Source organism: Simochromis diagramma, unplaced genomic scaffold (genome assembly GCF_900408965.1).
Source record: "Simochromis diagramma unplaced genomic scaffold, fSimDia1.1 OVJJ01000646.1, whole genome shotgun sequence".
NCBI lineage: Eukaryota > Metazoa > Chordata > Actinopteri > Cichliformes > Cichlidae > Simochromis > Simochromis diagramma.
The window spans coordinates 404470-428821 of record NW_024387279.1 but is presented as its reverse complement, the minus strand read 5'-3'; the positions used below and the strand labels follow the sequence as shown (position 1 = coordinate 428821).

Genomic DNA, 24352 nt, shown 5'->3' with positions numbered 1-24352 from the left:
AGATTCTGACAGAAATCTGCATATCCTTTGAAGCACCGCTCCTCTCTAAAACAGCAATAAGGATCATTAGGCCATATGTAAATAACAAAATAACTTAAAGCAAAATTGGGGAACATAAAGTCCGAAACAAGTCTTTATATTAAGGGCCATCAGTCAAACAATACTGTTTGGTCTGGGTCTGAACAGAGCGCGTTGTGCGTGACGTCTTCTTTTGCACATGCGGGCTGCTTTGAGGGTTCACACAGGAGCACGTTTGCTGTCACATTTTATTTGTAGTGTGAACAAGCAGACAAAAAAATCGGATTTGATCAAAATTGAACATCAAGACCTGCAGTGTGGACGTAGCCTAAGACTGCAACTCTGCTTCCTGGTCCCAACTCTGGATAGTCATATTTTGGGGGGTTTAATAAATGTGTCCATATTTCTAGAAATGAGAGCTGCTCCATCCAAAGTGGGATGGATGCCGTCTCTCCTAACAAGACCAGGTTTCCTCCAGAAGGTTTGCCAATTATCTATGAAGCCCACATCGTTTCTGGGACACCACTCAGACAGCCAGCAGTTTAAGGAGAACATGCGGCTAAACATGTCACTCCTGGTCTGATTGGGGAGGGGACCAGAGAAAACTACAGAGTCCGCCATTGTTTTGGCAAAGTTGCACACCGATTCAATATTGATTTTAGTGACCTCCGATTGGCGTAACCGGGTGTCATTACTGCTGACGTGAATTATGATCTTACTGAATTTACGTTTACCCTTAGCCAGCAGTTTTAAATTTCCTTCAATGTCGCCTGCTCTGGCCCCTGGAAGACAATTGACTATGGTTGCCGGTGTCTCTAGCTTCACATGTCTGAGAACAGAATCACCAGTTACCAGAGTTTGACCCCCGGCGGGTGTGTCGCCGAGTGGGGAAAAACGGTTAGACACATGAACGGGTTGGTGGTGTACCTGGGGCTTCTGTTTAGGACTATGCTTCCTCCTCACCGTGACCCAGCCGCCCTCTTTCCCCAGCTGCTTGGGGTCTGCCGGGGAACAGCTAGCGGGGCCTACGCTATCTTCGGCTGCACCAGCTACAGGGGCCTGGCTAGCTATGGGTGAATGAAGGGTGCGAAGCCGAGTCTCCAATTCAGTAATCCTGGCCTCCAGAGCTGCAAATATGCTACATTTGTTACAGATATCATTACTGCTAAAGGAGGCCGAGGAGTAACTAAACATCTGACACAATGAGCAAGAAAGTGCAGGAGGGACAGGTGGAGGGGGCGTTTCCGCGATGCGCGTATCGAGGCTTGCTTCATTTATGGGAGGAGCTGAAAATGATGACGTCCGAAGCCTCGCTGCCGGCTGTACCACGTGACTGGTTCATGAAGTGGTTCGAACTTTGCCGCAAGCTATGACAGCGATATACACCCCTCGGACTTCATTCAAGATGTGGGTGTTTGATGGAGAGTTGTGGTTAGTGAGAGTTTGGAGAGAGTTTGGAGGTTTATGAGAGTGAGGAGAGAAAGTCAGGAGAGAAAGTCAGGAGAGAATGGAGCCAGCTAAGAAGAGGAGGATGTCCTCCCCTGTGTGGGAACATTTTGATCTTATTCCTCCCAACAAGGTATGTAAATTTCTACAGAAGATGTATTTTCATAAGACTGATGGTGCAATACAATTAATGTTAAGCGGCTTTACTTTTGTACAAGGTGAAGTGTTTGCTATGTGCCAGGGAGCTGGGATATAACAACAACACCTCATCCATGCTTAGGCACTACAGAGCTTTGCATGAGAATAAGGGGAACACCGATTGTGGAGCAGGACCAGGTGAGCCATCAAATGCAATGATAATATAGCATGCAGTAATGTTACTAAATGATATAACAATATTATACAACTGTAATAAGTTACGTGTGTGATATTTATACTTGTGCTTTGTCTTTATTGTCTTTCCTCAGCAGAGCAATCTCAAATAGATGAAGACCTGGTCAGCATGGTGATTGAGGACTCCCAGCCATTTAGCATTGTGGAGGACAAAGGATTCAAAAGATTTGTTAAATCATTAAATCCTAGCTATGTTCTCCCCACTAAAAAGGTCATAAAAGCAGTGAAAATTTAGTTTTTACAGAATAAAATGTGAACAGGCAGGACTGAGGCTCAGTGTGTAGCTGTCCATACCTCAACGTTACAAAAGCACAACCACTGTCCACACCCCAACCACACCTCACCTCACAGGAAATGATCGTTTCCATTTTAAGCATTTCCAAATAATCATTTTCCATACTGCCAGTATAAATATACACAGTATAAATATATACTGCCATCACTACAATATACATGTTTTACACACTCCTTTTGTTGTTGACATTTACAGGCTGTGTGCAAAAGCCTGTAAATAATATTTACAGGCTAACTAATATTTTTACGTCCAGTAGGTGTCCTGCTAGAGCAAATGAAGCTTCAAGATGCTTTGCGCTGGAGTGAACCAACTGGATGAAAAGCTTCAGTGCTTCATGAAGCTTCATCTGCCCATCACTAGATTATACTATGAAAAAGGAAAAGTTTTTAATTAAATTGCTAAGCAGATAAACTACTCAGAAACACCACTGTGTTTGAGCAGGAACAGGAAGTGATACTCTACCACAAAGCAAGCGAACACCAAGTGACAGCACCAACAAGATGTGTGCCACATTATAAATGTGGCACTTACTAAGGCACTCTGTCTTCTGCAGTTTGAGCCTGACCTCTGTCTGAACTCTGTTTTGAACCTGAACTGAATCTTAAATTGACAAGCTGTTGCACACCAGTGCTCATTTCACAGCTGGAATGTGACAGTCCAAACACTTTCCAAACAGATTCCAAGATCATCAGTTCTTGGAATCTGTTATAAAGCATTTATGTGCTTTATAACTAAGCACATAAATGCTTAGATATTTGGATATGTCACCACTATATGCCAAGGTCTGCAAGACCCAAACTGTCACCCTCAGATAAGAAGAAATTGGTGAGTGAGCCCAAGGATAAGGACAACCAAACAGTCAAAAAAAATCACTAAAAGCCCCAAATTATGACGGTATTTGTGATGACTGTACGTAAACTTCTGACCACAACTGTACTTTCCGCATCTGTGTGCATGTGAGGTAGTGTAGACCAAGTGGCTAGGAAGGCGATAAGTAGACAGCATCAACATCAGTTTCTTTTAAGTGTACTTTTATTTTCGGCATCTCTATTATACCATTTTAAAACCTGGTAGGCAAAATCTCACTTGCTTTCAACAGGACTTTACACACACCTGAACCTCATTAGTCTCTACCATTGAAAAATAGGTTGGAACAAACACTACAATTCTAATCAAAAAACAGGAATACGATTATGCATCCAGTCGACAAACTAATTTACCCAGCTAAATGGCCTGAAAAGTAAAACACTGCATACAATACAACTAAAAATAAAATAAATAATACTATACAAAATTAAAAACCCTCTAGTTGGTTGTACCCAGTTGGGCACCAATGACATCATGACCCTATATAAACAAGTACTGGGGCGGCCCCTCCCACGCACCTGTTTTAGATCTAGGACCTGAACAAAAGGATAAACATGGTAAGTATAACCAAAGCAACATAAGCAAACATAATTTGTTAGAAATTGACCTGTGAACAGAAGAAAATTCAAAAGACTTGATGGTTAGTATAGTATTTGCTTTAGAAATATATGCATGGATGTAATGGATGTAACCAATGCTACCACAAACTAACCCGGGAAAGTATGTAAAGCAAAGTTACACCAGCAATGTCTAAATTACAGCATTATGGTCAACTGTAAAAAAACAAACAAACAAGGGATAAATTATCAATATGGTAGAGGGAGAAGTGATAAATGAGTTCAAGCATAGCTACTTTGTCACAGTGCACCAGAGGGTCCCAGTAATTATGTTTATCTTCAGAATCTGAGGTTTTGTAGCCGTCATTTACTAAGAAACAAACTGCATATGGGCTGAAAAACCAGAATGGACATTGAATGTGAAAAGCAGCTGTCTGTTTCTTCTTACATGTGTACCAATAATCTTTAAATGGGCAGAGACAAACAAATATGCATTATGTCATGTTGTCCATGTGCACTAAAAAATAGTCAACATCTCCATGACCATGGTATACTGTTGTGAACTGGAATCTTATACATTATATTGCCAAAAGTATTCACTCAGCCATCCAACTCACTGAATACAGGAGTTCATCATTTCCATGGCTACAGGTGTATAAAATCAAGCATGCTTCTACATGCCTAGGTGGATAGCTCTCTGGGGCTCAGTGACTTTCAGTGCCAGGATGCCACCTGTGCAGCTGTGAAATTGTGTCCACTTGTGAAATTTCTTTATTACTAAATATTTCGCAGTCAACTATTAGCAGTTTTATAATAAAGTGGAAACAACTGGGAAGGACAGCAACAGTCATTAAAATAGTAAGCGATGTAAATTCACAGAGCGGGGTCAGCGACATCACTACAGACCTCCAAAGTTCATGTGGCCTACAGACTGGCTCAAGAACAGTTCATTGAGCGCTTCATGCAATGAGTTTCACTGGCTGGGCAGTTGCATCCAAGCTTTACATCACCAAATACAATGCAAAGCATCTGATGCAGTGGTTATAAGGCACACCACTAATTGATTCTAGAGCAGTTGAGACACTTTTAACAGGTACATGGCAGAGCGGGGCACAGAAAGAAATGGGCATGAATACTACTACTGTCTACTGGTAGACAAAGACTGCAACAAGACCAGACATAAGAACAGTCATTTTTTACTATTCACACTACATTTCTCATTTATGTATTGATCAAACTTATATTTTGATTTCTTTGATTAAGAATAGCAGTGCTTTGTTATTAGGAAACAGGGAGAAGCTCTGTTTTAGCACTGATCATTTTTACTAACATAAGGCTGGATATCAGGACCTTTTAGACCTTCTTGGCTGTAATGTGAAGGCAATCTCTTTCTGTCACAGGTCACTCACACACATACATCTATCTATCCATACAGTGTGTGTGTGTGTGTGTGTGTGTGTGTGTGTGTGTGTGTGTGTGTGTGTGTGTGTGTGTGTGTGTGTGTAACAATAACAAGAAGGTTCAGCAGTTCATGGCAAAACTTAGGCAACAGTGCAGATCATGAAGGGCCTGAGCTCAAACTAGCTGGGGTCTGCGTGGCATTTCCATATTATGCATGTACCATGTGGGTTATCTCATGTACTGTGCCTTCCCACAGCACAAGACATACTTATTAGATTATTTAGGTATTCTAAATTGCTGTGAATTCGAATGTTGTCTCGTTTCATAGTGTTACCTGTTTATGAGAACAACCATGTATGTATGTGTTGGGGTAAGCCACTAGGTGGCGACAAATAATCAGCATTACTAGTATAGTACTTAGACTTTCATTGTGTCATTGGTCTACTTCAATACGCACATATAAATAGAACTGAAATAAGAACCTATAAGAACCCGGTGTGTCATATATTATATCTTAGCCTGATTAAATCAAGTAGATTAACGATTGCTTATCTAGTTTGTGGCTTGCTGGCACCAGAGGTCAGAATAGAATGACCAGACTGGTTCCACAGACAGTGTGACAAAGGATTATAGTGACTGTACATACAAAAAAGGGGAACTGGGACAGAGTAGAGACGCCTGGGGAAATTAATGTCATAAAGCAGAATGTCTATGTTGTGACATTCTGAACAACAGAACAGTTTTTTGATTAATCTTTTAATAAATCCCTATTCTTTGATCTTTGAAAACGTTTCTGTAGTTTGTTAAATATTATTTCATTTCATTTTTTTTATGTGTTTCAGTTGGTTGGGCCACATACCATCGAAGTCATTTAAATATTATAAGGTACGGTGAGATAGCTAGCTGTATCCTTTAGTGTCGTTTTACACAGCAGTGAGCTGACTGCATCTGTGATGTCAAATGATTTAAAACAATACATAATTTAATTTGTACTTTGTGCGTGTCTGTTTTTATTTTTACTTTTTCCTCCCATTCTTTACGTCATTATGAGTGTGCTACCATAGCTGGAAAAAAGTGGGCGGATACTTTTTTAAATTGCATATTCACTTGTGGGTTTTTTTTTTTCCACGATTAGCTTTCAGTGGAGGTCATTGCTCTGAGCGAGCCGATCACTGACTGCTGTGTTTTTGTAGGAGATTTTATATGACAAAGGTTTTACATCAATGCGAGAGATGTCTGTAAACAACACAAAAGGACCTTGTGAGGGCAACCTAATCAATCTCAATTTTACGCACAGCTTTTTGCCGCCCGTCTTTATCACCGTGTTCATTGTCGGGACGGTGTCCAATATCTGTGGACTGAGAAGCGTATGTGTGAGCTGGAAGAAAAACGGAAACATCAACATCTTCATGTTCAATCTCGGGGTGGCGGACCTGCTGTATCTGTTTACCCTGCCGTTCCTCGTCTACTATTACGCGCGTGAGAGTGACTGGCAGTTTGGCCAGCCTTTCTGCAAGGTGACGCGCTTCTGCTTCAACCTCAACCTTTATGGCAGCATCGGCTTCCTTACCTGCATAAGCATCTATAGGTACCTGGGCATTGTGCACCCGATGAAAGTGATGGGGAAAATCACCAGTCGCCACTCTCTGGCCATAAGCGCTCTGGTCTGGGTTTTGGTCATTATTCAAATTACTCCTGATATATTCTTTGACAAGAATGATGAAAAAAAAACAAACTCGTGTTTTGACACCACCTCAACCAACCTGACCAGATACTACCTGCCATACAGCATCAGCTGGACGGTCACCGGGTTTGTCCTGCCTTTGGTCATCATTTTGGGCTGTTATGGACACATAGTGGTGGTTCTGGCAAAGAACGCCAATGTCAACCCACTGCTGAAGCAGCGATGTTTGAAACTGGTCGTGATTCTGGTCATACTTTTCTCCGTCTGTTTCATTCCCTACCATATATTTCGAAATTTAAATCTCACTACCAGGATTTTGAAACAAGATGGGCTTTGTCACCACCTCTTCGACGACATCTACATTGCACACCAGGTCGGCAGATTCCTGGCTTGTCTAAACAGCGCGATAAACCCGCTGATTTATATAGTAGGAAATGATGATTTCCTGACTAAGTTTCAAGACTTCAGTAATCGGACCAAGATGTCTCTTGCCGGACTCAAAAGCGCAATTATTTACCGCAAACCCATAGAAGCGGACGTGGATTTACCCGCAGACATGTGCACCAGTTTCGACAAGAGGAGTGGATAGGGCGCAGAATCAGTTTACGCGAGTTGCTCGTCTATACATGTCAGGCACCGCCAGCACCTCCACAGATCCGTGAACAAAGTACGTGACTGCGACTGATGATTGTGCTTAAGGGAGGACTGGCGAGGGGTAGGTCACTGAGGTGTCAGTGCACAGAGAAAGTCAAATGTCCGGATGGTTCCCTGGATGTTATCGAAAAGACTTAAAGCTGAAGCTCCAGCTCATATACCTCTATTTTTGAACTGTTCTAAGTGTTAAGCATTGTAACAACTTATATATTTTTATTTTCTGCGTATTTAGTAAGCCTCAAATCTTTCTTCTGTACAGTGCAGCAGGAAGTATGCTGTTGACACTTATTTGTGGTATGTGCTACACTGCCCTGTTAGATGAAGCTTTGTTATACTTCACCATGAGTTGTATTTTTCACCTCAACATGAAACCGACTCAGACTCAAACCATAAAAGGGATTTTAACAGCGGTTCCATTGAAGTATGCGTGTCAAACATGCACCGTGGGAATAACAGTTGCTGGGTTTCAGTCTGGTCCACTGTGTTGCTTTGCAAAATTTGAAAATCACAGCGAAGAATTAATAACGAATATACTGCCATCTCTGCTATGGGGAAACCACCATTACACAGGAATAAGAATACAGGCAAATATAGGCTACATGGGCTACAGTCAAGTATTTTTATACTGAAAAACGCGAAACTGTCTGGTTATTACATTTGCAAAAGTCTAACTTGTAGACACCCCCCCCCCCCCCCCCCCAATTCTACAGACACAATAGCATTATTATTATTATTTTTATTTCGTTTTTAAAGACGCACTTTAAACACTAGTCCTCTGTTTTTCCAAATGGTTGCTTTATTAAAATCAGGATTTTGATCATCTTTACAATAAAAGAAAGTGTGACATGGTCTGGTTTTTGTTGGGTCCTTTTGGGACTTTCCTGGTTATTGTGATTATTGTGAGGTTATTGTATTACAAGTTTTTAGTTTACTTTTCATTGTTATTCTTGAGTTCTAGTTTTGATTTATTATTATGTTTCTAGGATTATTCTAGGACTATTCTAGTCTGGTGTTTTAGAAATATAATAATGGATTCTTTGTGTGTTAGTTGAACGTAGCCTCTCCTGTGCTTTTTCTATGTTTAATTAATTGTCCATGTCTTATCTTTAAATCTAGTTAGCAGGGCTGTTTTAAGGTTTGGGGCCCAGATAAGAGAAAAAAATCCCTTTTGGCCCGACCACTTTACTATTGCAAACCATGCCAGCCCTAAAGCTGTAACACTTTGCAGACAAGGATCAATATTCTGTTTAAATAGATATTTTTATTTTATGCATGACTGATGAGATGTGTGCAAGTCATTTTTTACATTTTAATATTTTTATTGATAACATTACATTAAAAATATTTATTTATTCATTGTTTATTTATTTTACAGTGATTGGTACTTTACACAAAACATAACTATAAAATATAAATACAAATATATGTTAACTTTTTGGATGGAAGACTATTTAAATTCTTATCTATAAAATGGTGAAAGTATTTTTTTTTATAATATTAGGTATTGGAAAACATAACTTAAATAATCCTTTGGGTAATAATTAAACAAAGTATAGCCAAACAAAATAAGTTTAAATGTGATTTTGCAGCAGTCACAGGCAGTGTGCAAAACATATGCAGAGCAATGCACACTTGTCCAAAAATGCGCTTTATGTGATGTTATAATAATGGATTATTAATTAAATTAATCAAATTAAAACATTAATAGTGCATGGGGAAAAAAGTCCCAAATGGCATCCTGCAATTAGACATGTTTTGTGTTTTTTTTACTTAAAATAACTTACCTCATTCTTCACATATCAGTGGGGCTGGTTCAGTGTCAGGAGTGTGGGTGTGAGGATACAACAGCCTGAGCCAGAGGTTTGATCTGTTTGGCCTCGCAGCAGGTAGCAGATAAGTGATTTAGTACATGGGTATGCCTGCACCAATTACGTGTTGGCTAAAATAACTCAAAGACGTTATTTTTTTTTTGTTAGAAATTAAATATATTAGCTAATTAAGTCAAACAGTGTCTGTGGACTTTATTTGTTTCATTTCCCCCTGTCTCTTTTCTTTCTTTAAATACAGACTTCACTTTTAACTGAGCCATCCTAACGTCTTACTGTTCGGCATCAGCTAGGAGCAAGTGCACCTGGACCAAGCCAAACTGAAATAAAGAGGGTGGATTCGAGGTCAGAGGCTGACTGGATATTGTTTGTTTCAAAAGAAAAAAAGAGAAAACGATGACTAGTTGAGTGTTTGGTAGGACTCCTGTCAGTCATGAGCCCTTAGAATCGTCATCATTTTTCTCCCCCTTACCTTAGTTACTTTTAGTTAAATTTTTTGTGGGTTCTATTTTGAATTTACTTTTACTTCCCCATCCCTTGATCTGTAAATTGAGTTCAGCTCATGTAGCAAAATAAAGAGAATCCATGTCAACTCCACACAGAAAGGCCCAGGCATTTTGGTGGATTTGAACTCAGGACCTTGTTACTGTGAGATAACAGTGCTAAGCATCATGCTACCAAGCCAGCCATACTTAACAAATGTAGGCAACATGATAACAAGGCTTGACACAGAATTTTCTTTACATGTCTGTTCTTGACAGGTTAAGCTACAATAAATAGCAATAAGATAGACGTGGTGTGTGTATGCTTTTCTGCCTCTTATAACTCCAGTGATTTTCCTGTCATTTGAAACATTTTCCTCTTTACCGAACATTACTGGATTTTTAAGCTATTTATAGGTCACAATGTGTATTAATTAATTTTTAAGAAAGTAATTTTTTTATTTTTTTTTTAAATGAGCAAACTTCATTTTGAACCGTAAGCATGTTGTATCAACTAAATGGCAATGCTGAGCACTTCTACAAACACTGGTGAAAAAACAGGTCGCTCAAAGGAGCCAGCATTAAACTTCAAAATGTGACCCAAGTCTTCACTGTCTAAAAGCAATGTTTAATTAACAAACTGGACATTTGCTGATACTGGACCTGTCCTGGGTTTGTGCTCTTCAGAGTACCCACTTGGAGCACATGAGGTTGCCTGTTTGCAGTAAGCTCGCTTTCAGTCTTTGCTGGATTGTACTATTTGTACACTAACCACAATTGGTAACCCTGGATCTCCTGTTTGCAGTGCAGCTTTGCCTATTCATCTGTTTTGGCCAACGCTGTAGGAATGGTATTGAAGATGGTTGCCATAAAAATTGAGGCTACAGATCCAGTGTAGCGTCTTTCTTTAGGAAAAATATCTGTATCAATAAATTATTACTAACCTAATGCCAGATGGGATAATAATTTAAAGTGAGTGAGGATATTGTCTGTATTTATAGTTTTCAGTGGTGATACACACCATCTCTGACTGGAGTTTTAGGTTTTGTCAGTCAGCTAGGACAAAGACAGCCTGGCTCTGCCGAGGATCTCTGAGAACGTGAAACGTATTATAAAAGAGCTCTTTCAAACCTTATCAGATCATGCTGGACTCCATGTGTCAGGTTGAAGTCCATGAATCTTGAGTCATCTTGAGTGCTGTAGACATCAAAGCATTAGAAGGAAATTGAGATGGGTTACAGGTACACTCTTTAGGTATACTATTTTTAAGCCATTTTAAAAATAGTTTATTTATCGCATGGAGATTTCACTGAGAAGGTCCAAGTTGGAGAAAGGGCCCAGCCAGGAACCTGTTTGCTGTGAGGTGACAGCACTAACCACTGCAACACCCTGACATTTTTAACATGTTCAGCTAAGAGTGTTCAAATTTGTATAATTTGGCAGGAAAGTTTGTATTAAACATAAATTACATTTATCCAGTGATCTCAATGTATTTTTGATGTCCTTCAGTAAATACCTGTTTCTTTAATGCCTTTCACAAAAGCACCATACATTTCTTTCCAGATGTGGAGCAACTTGGCAGTAAGCCCAGCTGCTAATTATGTCATGTGCACATTTTCAGTAAAGGGTGTGCTTATGTAGCCTATAACAGCTCGGTCACGTAATTTCATAGTAACAGCACATTCCTTGCCTGTATAACATTTGCATGGTTTTCAATGCAAAAGCTCAGTAGAATAAAAAACACATTTATAGCTTATTGTAAGAGAGTCTAAGGAACAAAAAGAAAAACAAAAGAAAAGAAAAACAAGTTGCGAAGAAATGAATTAACAAGGTCTGACAGTAAGCATTACATCTGCTGATGTCATCTATTGTTAAGTATTCCCTGGAACTGTGACGTTAATGGGGTCTAACTTCCTATCTTAAGCAGCACAATAACATAGGAAGTTACGGGCAAGGAACATGGGTCTGGCTTTCATATAAGAATTTCACTAAATGACTTATCAGATCTGTGACCCATACTCGCATAGCAGCCAGTATGTACGTACCAGGCTTGTTAGACAAACCACTTGAGCTTTGGCTGCTATCACACCAGGACTGTTTTATAAACAGGAACATAACACAATGAGGATTTATATTTTCCCAGTATAACATTTTCCTGGTGGACTGAAGTGTACACAGAAGACACAAGTGCCTTGAGATATTTGACTAAAGTTGAAACAAGAATTGTGAACTGCTTCTTGATTCTGCAAAAACAACATGCACAACTTCCTTTCCCACCAGAATATTTTGTAAAACACCTCTCTGTAGGAAGTAATATATTGTCTGCTTTATGGCAATAAATCGCTCTAGTATGGAGGATCTTTTTCCTTTGAGGTTACAAATCATCATGATTCTCCCATCTCAAGCATATATTTGAATGGATCTCCCCACTCTGAATCTGAAACTGAATATTATGATGTGGAAAGAAACCAAGAGACAAAAATTCCTCTTTCTGAATGTGTACTTTATGTTCTTTTGGTGTTTGAGAAGGATCCAAACAAACGAATGTTATTACAACAGATAAATATTACCATCTGGCAGATTTTTCCTGGTACATCATTTCTAATTCTGTAAGCAGAGTCTGGTAACAAAAACAGAAACCAGCCTGATGGATGTGTAGGAGAAGTTAGAGGTAGCAACAACATGATACAGCTGCAGCCAGAGACCACATGCCACAGGAGCACGTTCAGTGAGAGACTACGATTACCATAAAGCACCACTGAACGACACAGGAAATCATTCCTCCCTGTGGCCATCTCCCTGTACAACTCCTCCATCTAATGCACTGTAAACACGGCAATAGCTACATCTTTTTGCACACGCTCCTTTCTACTTGGTAATGTTGCTGTCTATTTTTCTTGATATTTATTTATAATCATATCTGTCAACCCTGGATATTTATTATTTGGTAATTTGTATATATTGTACTATTCCTTATATCTTGGCATAATGTATTGCTAATAGTCTAGTCTGTTTTTGTTTCTGTTTCTCTTTTTCTTAATGTTACTGTACTGGAGCAACGGTAACCCACATAATTTCCCTAGGGATTAATAAAGTATTCTTATTCTGATAGCAAATAAATTTGTCATGCAAATATTTTGGAAAATTAGAAATGGTCCACTTGTGACCTCGTTATATTGCTGCTTCACATTTTTGGTGTCTTTTTGGAACTTAAAATTCTTCCAGATTCAGACTATTTGTCATTTCTAAAAAGAAATCAGCTCAGATGGGTTCAACCCTTGCGATCCAGATTTGGATAAGGGTGTAAGAAAATGTATGGTTATGTATAAAGCATACTCAATACATTTGAATATGAATTTGTTTGATGTACACTTAAAACAGTAAAGGCGACACATTGATGAGCTTGTATTAGTGTTAATCATCTCTACTTCTAACTTGTACATATATTTATATGGTCTGTTTAACAGAAAGTTAAATAGACCAAAGTGAAGTCCTGACTCTTTGTGAGAGAGGGCAGCTGGTTCTGCTATGATCTAGTCTGACTTTTTAGTTAGATTATGTAAATGAATAAATTCACTGTAATTGCATATAGTTAATGAGCTAATAATCAACATCAGGATATGTGGGGCATGGTTTTGTATAATATCATTAACTGTTGCTGTCTCTGTGGTAACAAGCAACTGCCATCAGATTAAATTTTAATGAATTATTGTGAATTTTTTATTCTTGTATGTTTAACAAGTTTAAAATGTCTTAGTTTTTTTTTAATCGTTACTTCTTGTTATATTTTATTCAGTTATAAATATAATAAAAATTTAATTTATTGTCATTATAGTCTCTGTGAATTCATTTTTATTAGTAGTAGTACAGTTTTTAATTTCACCTCCTCACTACGTACGACTCTGGATACTGTAGCTCCTGTGAAAACTAAGGCCTCAAATCAGAAGTACCTGACTCCGTGGTATAATTCTCAAACACGTAGCCTAAAGCAGATGACTCGTAATCTGGAGAGGAAATGGCCTGTCACAAATTTAGAGGATCATCATTTAGCCTGGAGAAATAGTTTGCTGCTTTATAAGAAAGCCCTCCGCAAAGCCAGAACATCTTACTATTCATCACTGACTGAAGAAAATAAGAACAACCCCAGGTTTCTCTTCAGCTCTGTAGCCAGGCTGACAAAAAGTCAGAGCTCTGTTGAGCCAACCATCCCTTTAACGTTAACTAGTAATGACTTCATGAACTTCTTCACAAATAAAATTTTTATCATTAGAGAAAAAATTACCAGTAATCATCCCACAGATGTAATATTATCTACAGCTACTCTTAGTACCATTGATGTTAAGTTAGACTCTTTTTCTCCAATTGATCTTTCTGAGTTAACTTCAATAATTACTTCCTCCAAACCATCAACCTGTCTTTTAGACCCCATTCCTACAAAACTGCTCAAAGAAGTCCTGCCATTAATTAATTCTTCGATCTTAAATATGATCAACCTATCTCTAATAATCGGCTATGTACCACAGGCCTTCAAGCTGGCTGTAGTTAAACCTTTACTCAAAAAGCATCTCTAGACCCAGCAGTCTTAGCTAATTATGGGCCAATCTCCAACCTTCCTTTCATATCAAACATCCTTGAAAGAGTAGTTGTCAAACAGCTAACAGATCATCTGCAGAGGAATGGTTTATTTGAAGAGTTTCAGTCAGGTTTCAGAGCTCATCACAGCACAGAAACAGCTTTAGTGAAGGTTACAAATGATCTTCTTATGGCCTCTGACAGTGGACTCATCTCTGTGCTTGTCCTGCTAGACCTCAGTGCAGCGTTCGATACTGTCGACCATAATATCCTATTAGAGCGATTAGAACATGCTGTAGGTATTACAGGTACTGCACTGCAGTGGTTTGTATCATATCTATCTAATAGACTCCAGTTTGTGCGTGTAAATGGAGAGTCCTCTTCACACACTGAGGTTAATTATGGAGTTCCACAGGGTTCAGTGCTAGGACCAATTCTGTTTACATTATACATGCTTCCCTTAGGCAGTATCATTAGAAGACATAGCATACATTTTCACTGCTATGCAGATGACACCCAGCTCTATCTGTCCATGAAGCCAGATAACACACACCAATTAGTTAAACTGCAGGAATGTCTTAAAGACATAAAGACCTGGATGGCCGCTAACTTTCTGCTTCTTAATTCAGATAAAACTGAGATTATTGTACTCGGCCCTGAAAATCTTAGAAATATGGTATCTAAGCAGATTCTTACTCTGGATGGCATTACCTTGGCCTCCAGTAACGCTGTGAGGAACCTTGGAGTCATTTTTGACCAGGACATGTCCTTCAACGCACATATTAAACAAATATGTAAGACTGTCTGTGAAGGTTCTCAGTCATCCAGGTCATCGTTGTCAAAGGAGCTTGCAAAGAAAAGCGTCTGGACTTCTTTAAGTTACTTGAAGACGTTTCACCTCTCATCCGAGAAGCTTCTTCAGTTCTAAGGTCAAATGGTGGAGAGTCCCAGATATAAACCTAATGGGAGTATCCCCCCACAGAGGGACAAAAGGACCCCCTGATGATCCTCTAATCGCTTGTTTTCTCCAAGCATGACATCCCAGTGTATTTCAGACCCAGCAACACGCTCAGACAAAAACTGGTTCACCCGAAAGACAAAACGCCAAAACACAGACTTAACAATGTGGTGTTTGCTGTACAGTGCAGCGAGGAATGCCCAGACCTCTACATTGGAGAGACCAAACAGCCACTTCACAAGCGCATGGCACAACATAGAAGAGCCACCTCCACGGGACAAGACTCAGCTGTCCATCTGCATCTTAAGGATAAAGGACACTCTTTCGAGGATGCCAATGTTCACATTTTGGACAGAGAGGACAGATGGTTTGAAAGAGGAGTGAAAGAAGCATCTATGTCCACTGTGAGCGACCATCTTTGAACAGAGGCGGGGGTTTACGACACCAACTCTCTGCCATCTATAATCCAGTTTTGAGTTCCCTCCCCAGACGCCTTAACGCCCACTCACATCCTGGGCCATCTGACCTCAGGAATTCGCATGATAAGGTGACTATCAAAACTCTGGCTGATTGGGACCCACACCCAGTTTCACACCTTGGCTCAGGCGATTAGAGGATCATCAGGGGGTCCTTTTGTCCCTCTGTGGGGGGAAACTCCCACTAGGTTTATATCTGGGACTCTCCACCATTTGACCTTAGAACTGAAGAAGCGTCTCGGATGAGAGGTGAAACGTCTTCAAGTAACTTAAAGAAGTCCAGACGCTTTTCTTTGCAAGCTCCTTTGACAAATATGTAAGACTGCTTTCTTCCATTTGCGCAACATCTCTAAAGTTAGAAATATCCTGTCTCAGAGTGACGCTGAAAAACTAGTTCATGCATTTATTACTTCCAGGCTAGACGACTGCAATTCATTATTATCAGGATGTCCAAAAAACTCACTGAAAAGCCTTCAGCTAATCCAAAATGCTGCAGCAAGAGTCCTGACAGGGACTAGAAAGAGAGAGCAGATTTCTCCTGTTTTGGCTTCCCTTCATTGGCTTCCTGTTAAATCCAGAATTGAATTCAAAATCCTGCTCCTCACATACAAGGTCTTAAATAATCAGGCCCCATCTTATCTTAATGACCTTGTAGTACCATATCACCCTATTAGAGCGCTTCGCTCTCGCTCTGCAGGCCTACTTGTTGTTCCTAGAGTATTTAAAAGTAGAATGGGAGGCAGAGCCTTCAGTTTTCAGGCCCCTCTTCTGTGGAACCAGCTTCCAGTTTGGATTCGGGAGACAGACACTATCTCTACTTTTAAGATTAGGCTTAAAACTTTCCTTTTTGCTAAAGCATATAGTTAGGGCTGGACCAGGTGACCCTGAATCCTCCCTTAGTTATGCTGCAATAGACGTAGGCTGCCGGGGGATTCCCATGATGCATTGAGTTTTTCCTTTCCAGTCACCTTTCTCACTCACTATGTGTTAACAGACCTCTCTGCATTGAATCATATCTGTTATTAACCTCTGTCTCTCTTCCACAGCATGTCTTTTATCCTGTCTTCCTTCTCTCACCCCAACCGGTCGCAGCAGATGGCCCCGCCCCTCCCTGAGCCTGGTTCTGCCGGAGGTTTCTTCCTGTTAAAAGGGAGTTTTTCCTTCCCACTGTCGCCAAAGTGCTGCTCATAGGGGGTCACATGATTGTTGGGTTTTTCTCTGTATCTATGAAGCGCCTTGAGGCGACTTTTGTTGTGATTTGGCGCTATATAAATAAAATTGAATTGAATTGAATTCTGATCAAAAATCATATTTTGCATGGTTGAATCTTAACAAGGTTCCAAGTCGAGCTTCAACATGCAAAAAGAAGAAATAGGAGTGAGACAAAACATTGTTTGAGCATGCAATTTACTGGAAACAAAGCTTTTCGGAAGGGTGGCACAGTTGCCCCTCCGCTGATCCTCCTTGGGCTCTCGCGCTCTGGGGGGCCTCTGGATGTCTGGGGCCTGGATCTCCTCCATGCCTGCTTCATGCCCTGGGGGACGGGACTATGGCTCCCCACACCCTCTAGCAGATCGTTACATTGAGAAACCTTTTGAATACAAGTGCGCATGTCCACACAGGTGTGCACACAGGTTTACACACGAGTGCTCACAAAAGATTTTAATAAAGATTTAGATTTTTATAGATCTGTGCTCTAAACTTTTTAGGATACATTTTTGAGAGATGCATCTTCTCTCAGACAGCACAGGTACATATGGGAAAGCTTTAAAAGGAAACATTCAATTCTAGATTTACAATTCACCACCTGTTGTTATAAATCTACCATTTATAACAATAGCTTAGAACATGGATTCACCAATCTAAACTTCATGTGATTGTGTCCTTGGGCAAGACACTTTACCCTACTTGCCTACTGGTGTTGGCCAGAGGGGCCGATGGCGCGATATGGCAGCCTCGCTTCTGTCAGTCTGCCCCAGGGCAGCTGTGGCTACAACTGTAGCTTGCCTCCACCAGTGAGTGAATGAATAGTGGCATTGTAAAGCGCTTTGGGTGCCTTGAAAAGCGCTATATAAATCCAATCCATTATTATTATTATTAGGTGAAAATGGATAAAATTGAAAACGAAAAATCTTTTTTTTTTTTCTTTTTTTTTTTTTGTGTCCCGTTTGGATCTTTAGCCATCAGAATTGTTGTCTTAAGGCCAAGAAAGATGCCAAGCGGATTTATTTTACCAAGTGGATCATCATGGCCTTGCCATATTGGTCCATTTGATTGACCTTTATTATAATTATGAATTTATTTTATTTTCAGTTGCTACAAACGGGACAGACATGACTGGAGGATAGGACAGGGAGAAAGAATGAAAGAAAGAGAGGGAGAGAAAGAAAACCAAAGGGGAGAAGAGACGGTGAGAAAGAGGGGAAGAAAGAAAAAAAACAAAAAAACAAACAAAACACCTGGGTCACCTGTATGGAGAAAAAAAACAGAAGAGAAAACAAACAACAAAGAGCAACATAATAAAAAAAACAGCACCATCACAATAAACTAGCTAGCAGTAGATATCAGTAGATACTAAATATTAAACGATATTGTGCAGCACGCAAGATAGACAGCGCACAATGTGCTTTGAGGCAGCAGCCAAGAAAGGTGTAGTCCGCGTCTGTGAATACCCGTGTGTACACCTGTGTGCATACCTGTGTGGATCAGCATGCTTGCATTCCAAAGGTTTCTCCATGTAACGATCTGCTAGGGAGTGTGGGGAGCCACAGCCCCGTCCTCCAGGGCATGAAGCAGGTATGGAGGAGATCAAAACTCCAGACATCCAGAGGCCCCCAGAACACAAGAGACCAAGGAAGACCAACAGAGGGGCAGCCGCGCCACTGTCCCAGTAAGAGCTGAGGAGAGTCCCAGATGAGGGCTCACTCAGCAGCCACCGAGCAGAAGCTAGGGGGAGTTGCAGTGACGCGCCCGTGAGCTCCACCGGCAGCCAGCTGTGCCTGAGTGACCGAGCCCCAGGCCGAGAGGCCGGGGGCACCCCGCCTCCGAAGTGGCCCGAGCGAGCCCCAGGCTCCAGGCCCCGATAAGCGGCCGCCAAGGAGTGAGCCGGTGTGTACCCGGACGCCCATCCCCAGACACAAAGAACCACCAACGCACCGATGTCTGAGGGAGTCCGCCACTGGCAGGGGAAGTGGTGGTAGGGGGAGATAGACCTCCAAACCTTGGAGGGCCTGAGATGTCCCCAGAGAGGTGGCGTCTGACACCCAACCTGACATATAGACACAGACATACAGGCACACACAGACACAAACATCCGTTCCCACCCTCATGCTCTCATATGCACTTACTCCACACTCAACCAACGTGGAGACAGACATAAAGAGACGCTGTACACACAATCACACTCCCCAAGCATACTCTACGAACCGGGTCTAGGTACCCTTGCCCCTGGAGGGGGGAACTGCACCCAGACCCAGGTGGGTCTAAAGTATCTATTTTATAAGAACAATTTACAGTAGCAGGTTTAATTTATATATCGGGATGTAAAACTGTTATTATATAAATTACAGTGTAATGTTTGGATACTGAGTGAAAATCTCATTAGGAATTTGAAAGATAAAAATATTAGCTGTTCTCCTATTGGACAATAAACAATCCAAACCAATCCTCAAGATAACAGAGGAAGTAACAACTTGCCAGTTCACTGAGCAGTCTGTGAACAGCCAAGTGTTCAGGGTTCTTCAAGCATGATGCAGCTATCCAGAGAGATATAGACACATTAGATAAAGCTGCTTAGTGGGAAGTAGATTTGCATGAATTATTAACAATGGTTAAATGTGTGAACATGAAATTGACTTGGATAAATAGAGAGAGGAAGGTTGTATGCTGGTGATGGATGCTAAGTTTGATCCATAAACTGATGATTGAGCACTCAAAGCACTTTGAGCACTTTGTTGCCATCTGATAGTGTGTCAAATCAAGGCAGTAGGTCCAACTCAAGTGTATCATCCACTTCATCTGCACATCTCAGGGCAGATGACTGCCTTGCTCGCACGTCAACATATGCTCAAAGAAAAACACTCTCTTGAAGAATAGGAGGAGCAATTGAGGAGAAAGAAAGAACAACTTCAAGCAGATATGAGCAGTTTGAAGCAGCTATATCTGCAATTGTTGAAAAAGTGAATGTGCTGAGAACTGGATCCACTGTGCGGAGCGTTGCTTCACAGAAATCCATTGGAATGGAATCATATTTTAAAACAAAAAGAAACAGCGTCGAAATCCTTAATGCGGATGCAAAGACTTTTGTTCCACAGACGCTTACCACAGACAGTCACTGGGAATGCAGAGCTTCAAGTAAAAACAACACAACGGAGTATGAAAAGAGAAAGACCTGCACCCACTCTTATGGGACCTTCTGACACTTTTAGACCAATTCAACTTTTGTCTCGGCAACAAGCTGCTCATCCTGTAGCCAATGAAAACCTGCTGTCCATTATGGAAAAATAAAATGAATTAACTTGTATGTCGGCCCATCAGCAAAGTCTCTCTTCACTGCCCAAAAGAGAGATTCAAACCTTTGATGGCGGTCCTTTACATTTTTAGGATTTTATGTGTTTATTTGAACAGGTCATAGAAGCAAAGACTGGCGATGCTGGCGACTACACAGTACACCATTATCTTGCACAGTACACCAAGGGGCAGCCCAATGAACTTGTTAAAAGCTGTCAACATATGCCTGATGGTGCTGGATATGTAAAGGCAAAGACTCTTCTGTATGAGCACTTTAGGAATGGACATGTGATTGCATCTGCTAATTGAATAAAGTTCACTCATGGCCACTGATTAAATCAGAAGATGGAAAGGCTCTTCAGGCAGCGGCCTTGAGTGATGGGCACTAGAGTATTGTCCTACCAAGGGGAAGATGCGGGTTGTTTGACTGTCTAGCATCATTCCAGCGTTTTTCTCTTAACGCGCAGCTCCTGAGTGGTCCTGACTTAACAAATGATTTGGTTGGCGTGCTGACAAGGTTCAGGAAAGAGGCTGTTGTTTTGATGTCTGACACTGAAGCTATGTTTTACCAGGTGCATGTGAATATACTGCCCTACTGAGATTTTTCTAGTGGTCTGGTGGTGGCTTAAATCAGATCATGCAAGAGTACAGGATGTGTGTTCATTTGTTTGGGGCAATGTCCTCTCCAAACTATGCTAACTATGCCCTGCGGAAATGCACAGAGGACAACAAAGCATACTTTAGGCAGCAGGTGATTGACATCATTCCATAGTTTTTATGTGGACGACTGCCTTGCTTCAATAGGCTCTGAAGAGGAAGCCATCTCTCTTAACTCAGATCTCAGAGACATCTGCGCCAAGGGCGGCTTTCACTTAACAAAGTGGATAATAGCCACAGCGTTCTGGCAGTGATAGCTGAGGAGGAGAGAGCAAAGAAGGTTAAGGACCGAGACCTGGGTTGTGACCACCTGTTGAGCCAGCATTGGGAGTGTGGTGGTGCCTACAGTCAGATGTGTTTAAGTTCTGCATGTCCATCCCAGATACTCAGTTCCTTCATAATGGGAAAGTCCCGGGTGGCACCTTTAAAACCAGTCATAATCCCCGAGCATGGAATGTGGAAGTGGTAGCAGCAGTTCATATGGCTAGAAGGGAGGAGGGAGCTAAGACTACTTCTCCTAAACTCAGTGTTTTGGACGGAGAGCGTGTTGAAATATATAAATAACGAGACTTCCTGGTTCTGTGTTTTTGTGGCGAACTGAGTGTCAGAGATCCTCAAGGCTTCTAGGGCCTCCCAATGGAGGTATGTGAACACAACGCATAACTCGGCAGACCTTGCTTTCAGACGTATGAAGATAGAGACTTTTCTACATGACACTGAATAATACAGGGAGTGCAGAATTATTAGGCAAGTTGTATTTTTGAGGAATAATTTTATTATTGAACAACAACCATGTTCTCAATGAACCCAAAAAACTCATTAATATCAAAGCTGAATGTTTCTGGAAGTAGTTTTTAGTTTGTTTTTAGTTTTAGCTATTTTAGGGGGATATCTGTGTGTGCAGGTGACTATTACTGTGCATAATTATTAGGCAACTTAACAAAAAACAAATATATACCCATTACAATTATTTATTTTTACCAGTGAAACCAATATAACATCTCCACATTCACAAATATACATTTCTGACATTCAAAAACAAAACAAAAACAAATCAGCGACCAATATAGCCACCTTTCTTTGCAAGGACACTCAAAAGCCTGCCATCCATGGATTCTGTCGGTGTTTTGATCTGTTCACCATCAACATTGCGTGCAGCAGCAACCACAGCCTCCCAGACACTGTTCAGAGAGGTGTAGTTTTCCCTCCTTGTAAATCTCACATTTGATGATGGACCACAGGTTCTCAATGGGGTTCAGATCAGGTGAACAAGGTGGCCATGTCATTAGTTTTTCTTCTTTTATACCCTTTCTTGCCAGCCACGCTGTGGAGTACTTGGACGCGTGTGATGGAGCATTGTCCTGCATGAAAATCATGTTTTTCTTGAAGGATGCAGACTTCTTCCTGTACCACTGCTTGAAGAAGGTGTCTTCCAGAAACTGGCAGTAGGACTGGGAGTTGAGCTCGACTCCATCCTCAACCCGAAAAGGCCCCACAAGCTCATCTTTGATGATACCAGCCCAAACCAGTACTCCACCTCCACCTTGCTGGCGTCTGAGTGGGACTGGAGCTCTCTGCCCTTTACCAATCCAGCCACGGGCCCATCCATCTGGCCCATCAAGACTCACTCTCATTTCATCAGTCCATAAAACCTTAGAAAAACCAGTCTTGAGATATTTCTTGGCCCAGTCTTGACGTTTCAGCTTGCGTGTCTTGTTCAGTGGTAGTCGTCTTTCAGCCTTTCTTACCTTGGCCATGTCTCTGAGTATTGCACACCTTGTGCTTTTGGGCACTCCAGTGATGTTGCAGCTCTGAAATATGGCCAAACTGGTGGCAAGTGGCATCTTGGCAGCTGCACGCTTGACTTTTCTCAGTTCATGGGCAGTTATTTTGCGCCTTGGTTTTTCCACACGCTTCTTGCGACCCTGTTGACTATTTTGAATGAAACGCTTGATTGTTCGATGATCACGCTTCAGAAGCTTTGCCATTTTGAGACTGCTGCATCCCTCTGCAAGATATCTCACTATTTTTGACTTTTCTGAGCCTGTCAAGTCCTTCTTTTGACCCATTTTGCCAAAGGAAAGGACGTTGCCTAATAATTATGCACACCTGATATAGGGTGTTGATGTCATTAGACCACACCCCTTCTCATTACAGAGATGCACATCACCTAATATGCTTAATTGGTAGTAGGCTTTCGAGCCTATACAGCTTGGAGTAAGACAACATGCATGAAGAGGATGATGTGGACAAAATACTCATTTGCCTAATAATTCTGCACTCCCTGTAATAATCAAGTTCTGTCAGAGGAAAATATATGCAGAAGAAATTTCCTGCCTCCAAAGGGGAGAGAGTGTGAAACAAAGCATTCACATATATGAGTTGAATCCTGTTTTGGAGGACTATGTGCTGCAGGTTGGTAGATGTCTCAGTAGGCCAATGGAAAAAAAATTCAAAGCACCCTGTCATAATCGCTAAAGATCTTCACATTTCTAATCTCATTCTACAGCATATTCATAAAGAGGTCATGGTGGAAGGAACCACATACTCTCGAAGCTGCATCAAAAATACTGGATTCCTGGTGCTGGTACTTTGATTAGAAACATTTTGTCGAAGGTAGAACGTTTCATGGAGTTGCAGGCCAGCAGCAGATGGGTGGCTTGCCCGAAAGCAGATTTGACCAACTTTGTGGAAGCAGAGCGCGACCTGACACGAGCTATGGAAGAAAATCAGGAAAAGATCTCTGATACGCTGTCTTTGAAGGGAGTGAAATGGCTCTTTAGTCCTCCAACTGGATCGCATCATGGCGGAGCATGGGAGTGGTTGAGTCGTTCTGTCAGAAGGATTCTTAATTTCACCCTGCAGACACAGCATTTGGACGAAGAAGGACTCCAAACTGCTCTTTGTGAAGTGTAGTCCATCCTCAACAGTAGACCCATTACACTGGAATCCACTGATCCAAATGATTTGGAATCCTTAACACCAAACCACCTCCTCCTTCTCAAATCCAACCCGTGTTTACCCGTCTGTTCCAGAAAGGTAATCTCTTAACGATGGAGACAGGTCTAATATATATCTCACCTGTTTTGGAAAAGATGGATTAAAGAATACTTGCCACAACTTCAACAGCGCCAAAAATGGGGAAGGATTAAATGCAACTTTATTCCTGGAGATGTGGTCCTCATAGTTAATGACTCTGCAACTCGTAGTTCCTGGATTATTGGCAGAGTCACAGGAGCTGTGCCAGAGAAAAAGGAGCTTGTATGTCAGGTCTGGATTAAGACCCCAACCAGCCGTGTGTGCAGACCCGTCACAAAGATATGCCGTCTTCAGGAGACCTTTGGCCCATGATGATGACAATTTTGACACAGCGTGACATAACTTACGTTGATTTGACTTTAACACTAAGAGAGATACATCACAGACTGACTATATTTAGGCTATGTGCTGGTAACCTCTGGCCTATGACTGACTGACTGACCATGTGTGGACAGAAGAAGAGAAGAAAAGAAAAAACGACTTCGGTGGACTTTTTGAGCATGTTATGTTGTCTAACT

The 24352-nt window shown here is 41.2% G+C and overlaps 1 protein-coding gene across 1 annotated transcript; it reads left to right on the top strand.

Moving 5' to 3' along the window:
• The first annotated feature begins 6116 nt into the window (after window positions 1-6116).
• Window positions 6117-8755, top strand: LOC120715992 (P2Y purinoceptor 1-like). The gene has a single exon (XM_040003331.1). The coding sequence runs from the start codon at window positions 6201-6203 to the stop codon at window positions 7248-7250; it is 1050 nt and encodes a 349-aa protein (XP_039859265.1). The 5' UTR covers window positions 6117-6200; the 3' UTR covers window positions 7251-8755.
• The last annotated feature ends 15597 nt before the right edge of the window (window positions 8756-24352 follow it).

Excerpts from the sequence above, each read along its gene's own strand:
- LOC120715992 (XM_040003331.1), top strand. The coding sequence starts at position 6,201 with ATGCGAGAGATGTCTGTAAACAACACAAAAGGACCTTGTGAGGGCAAC.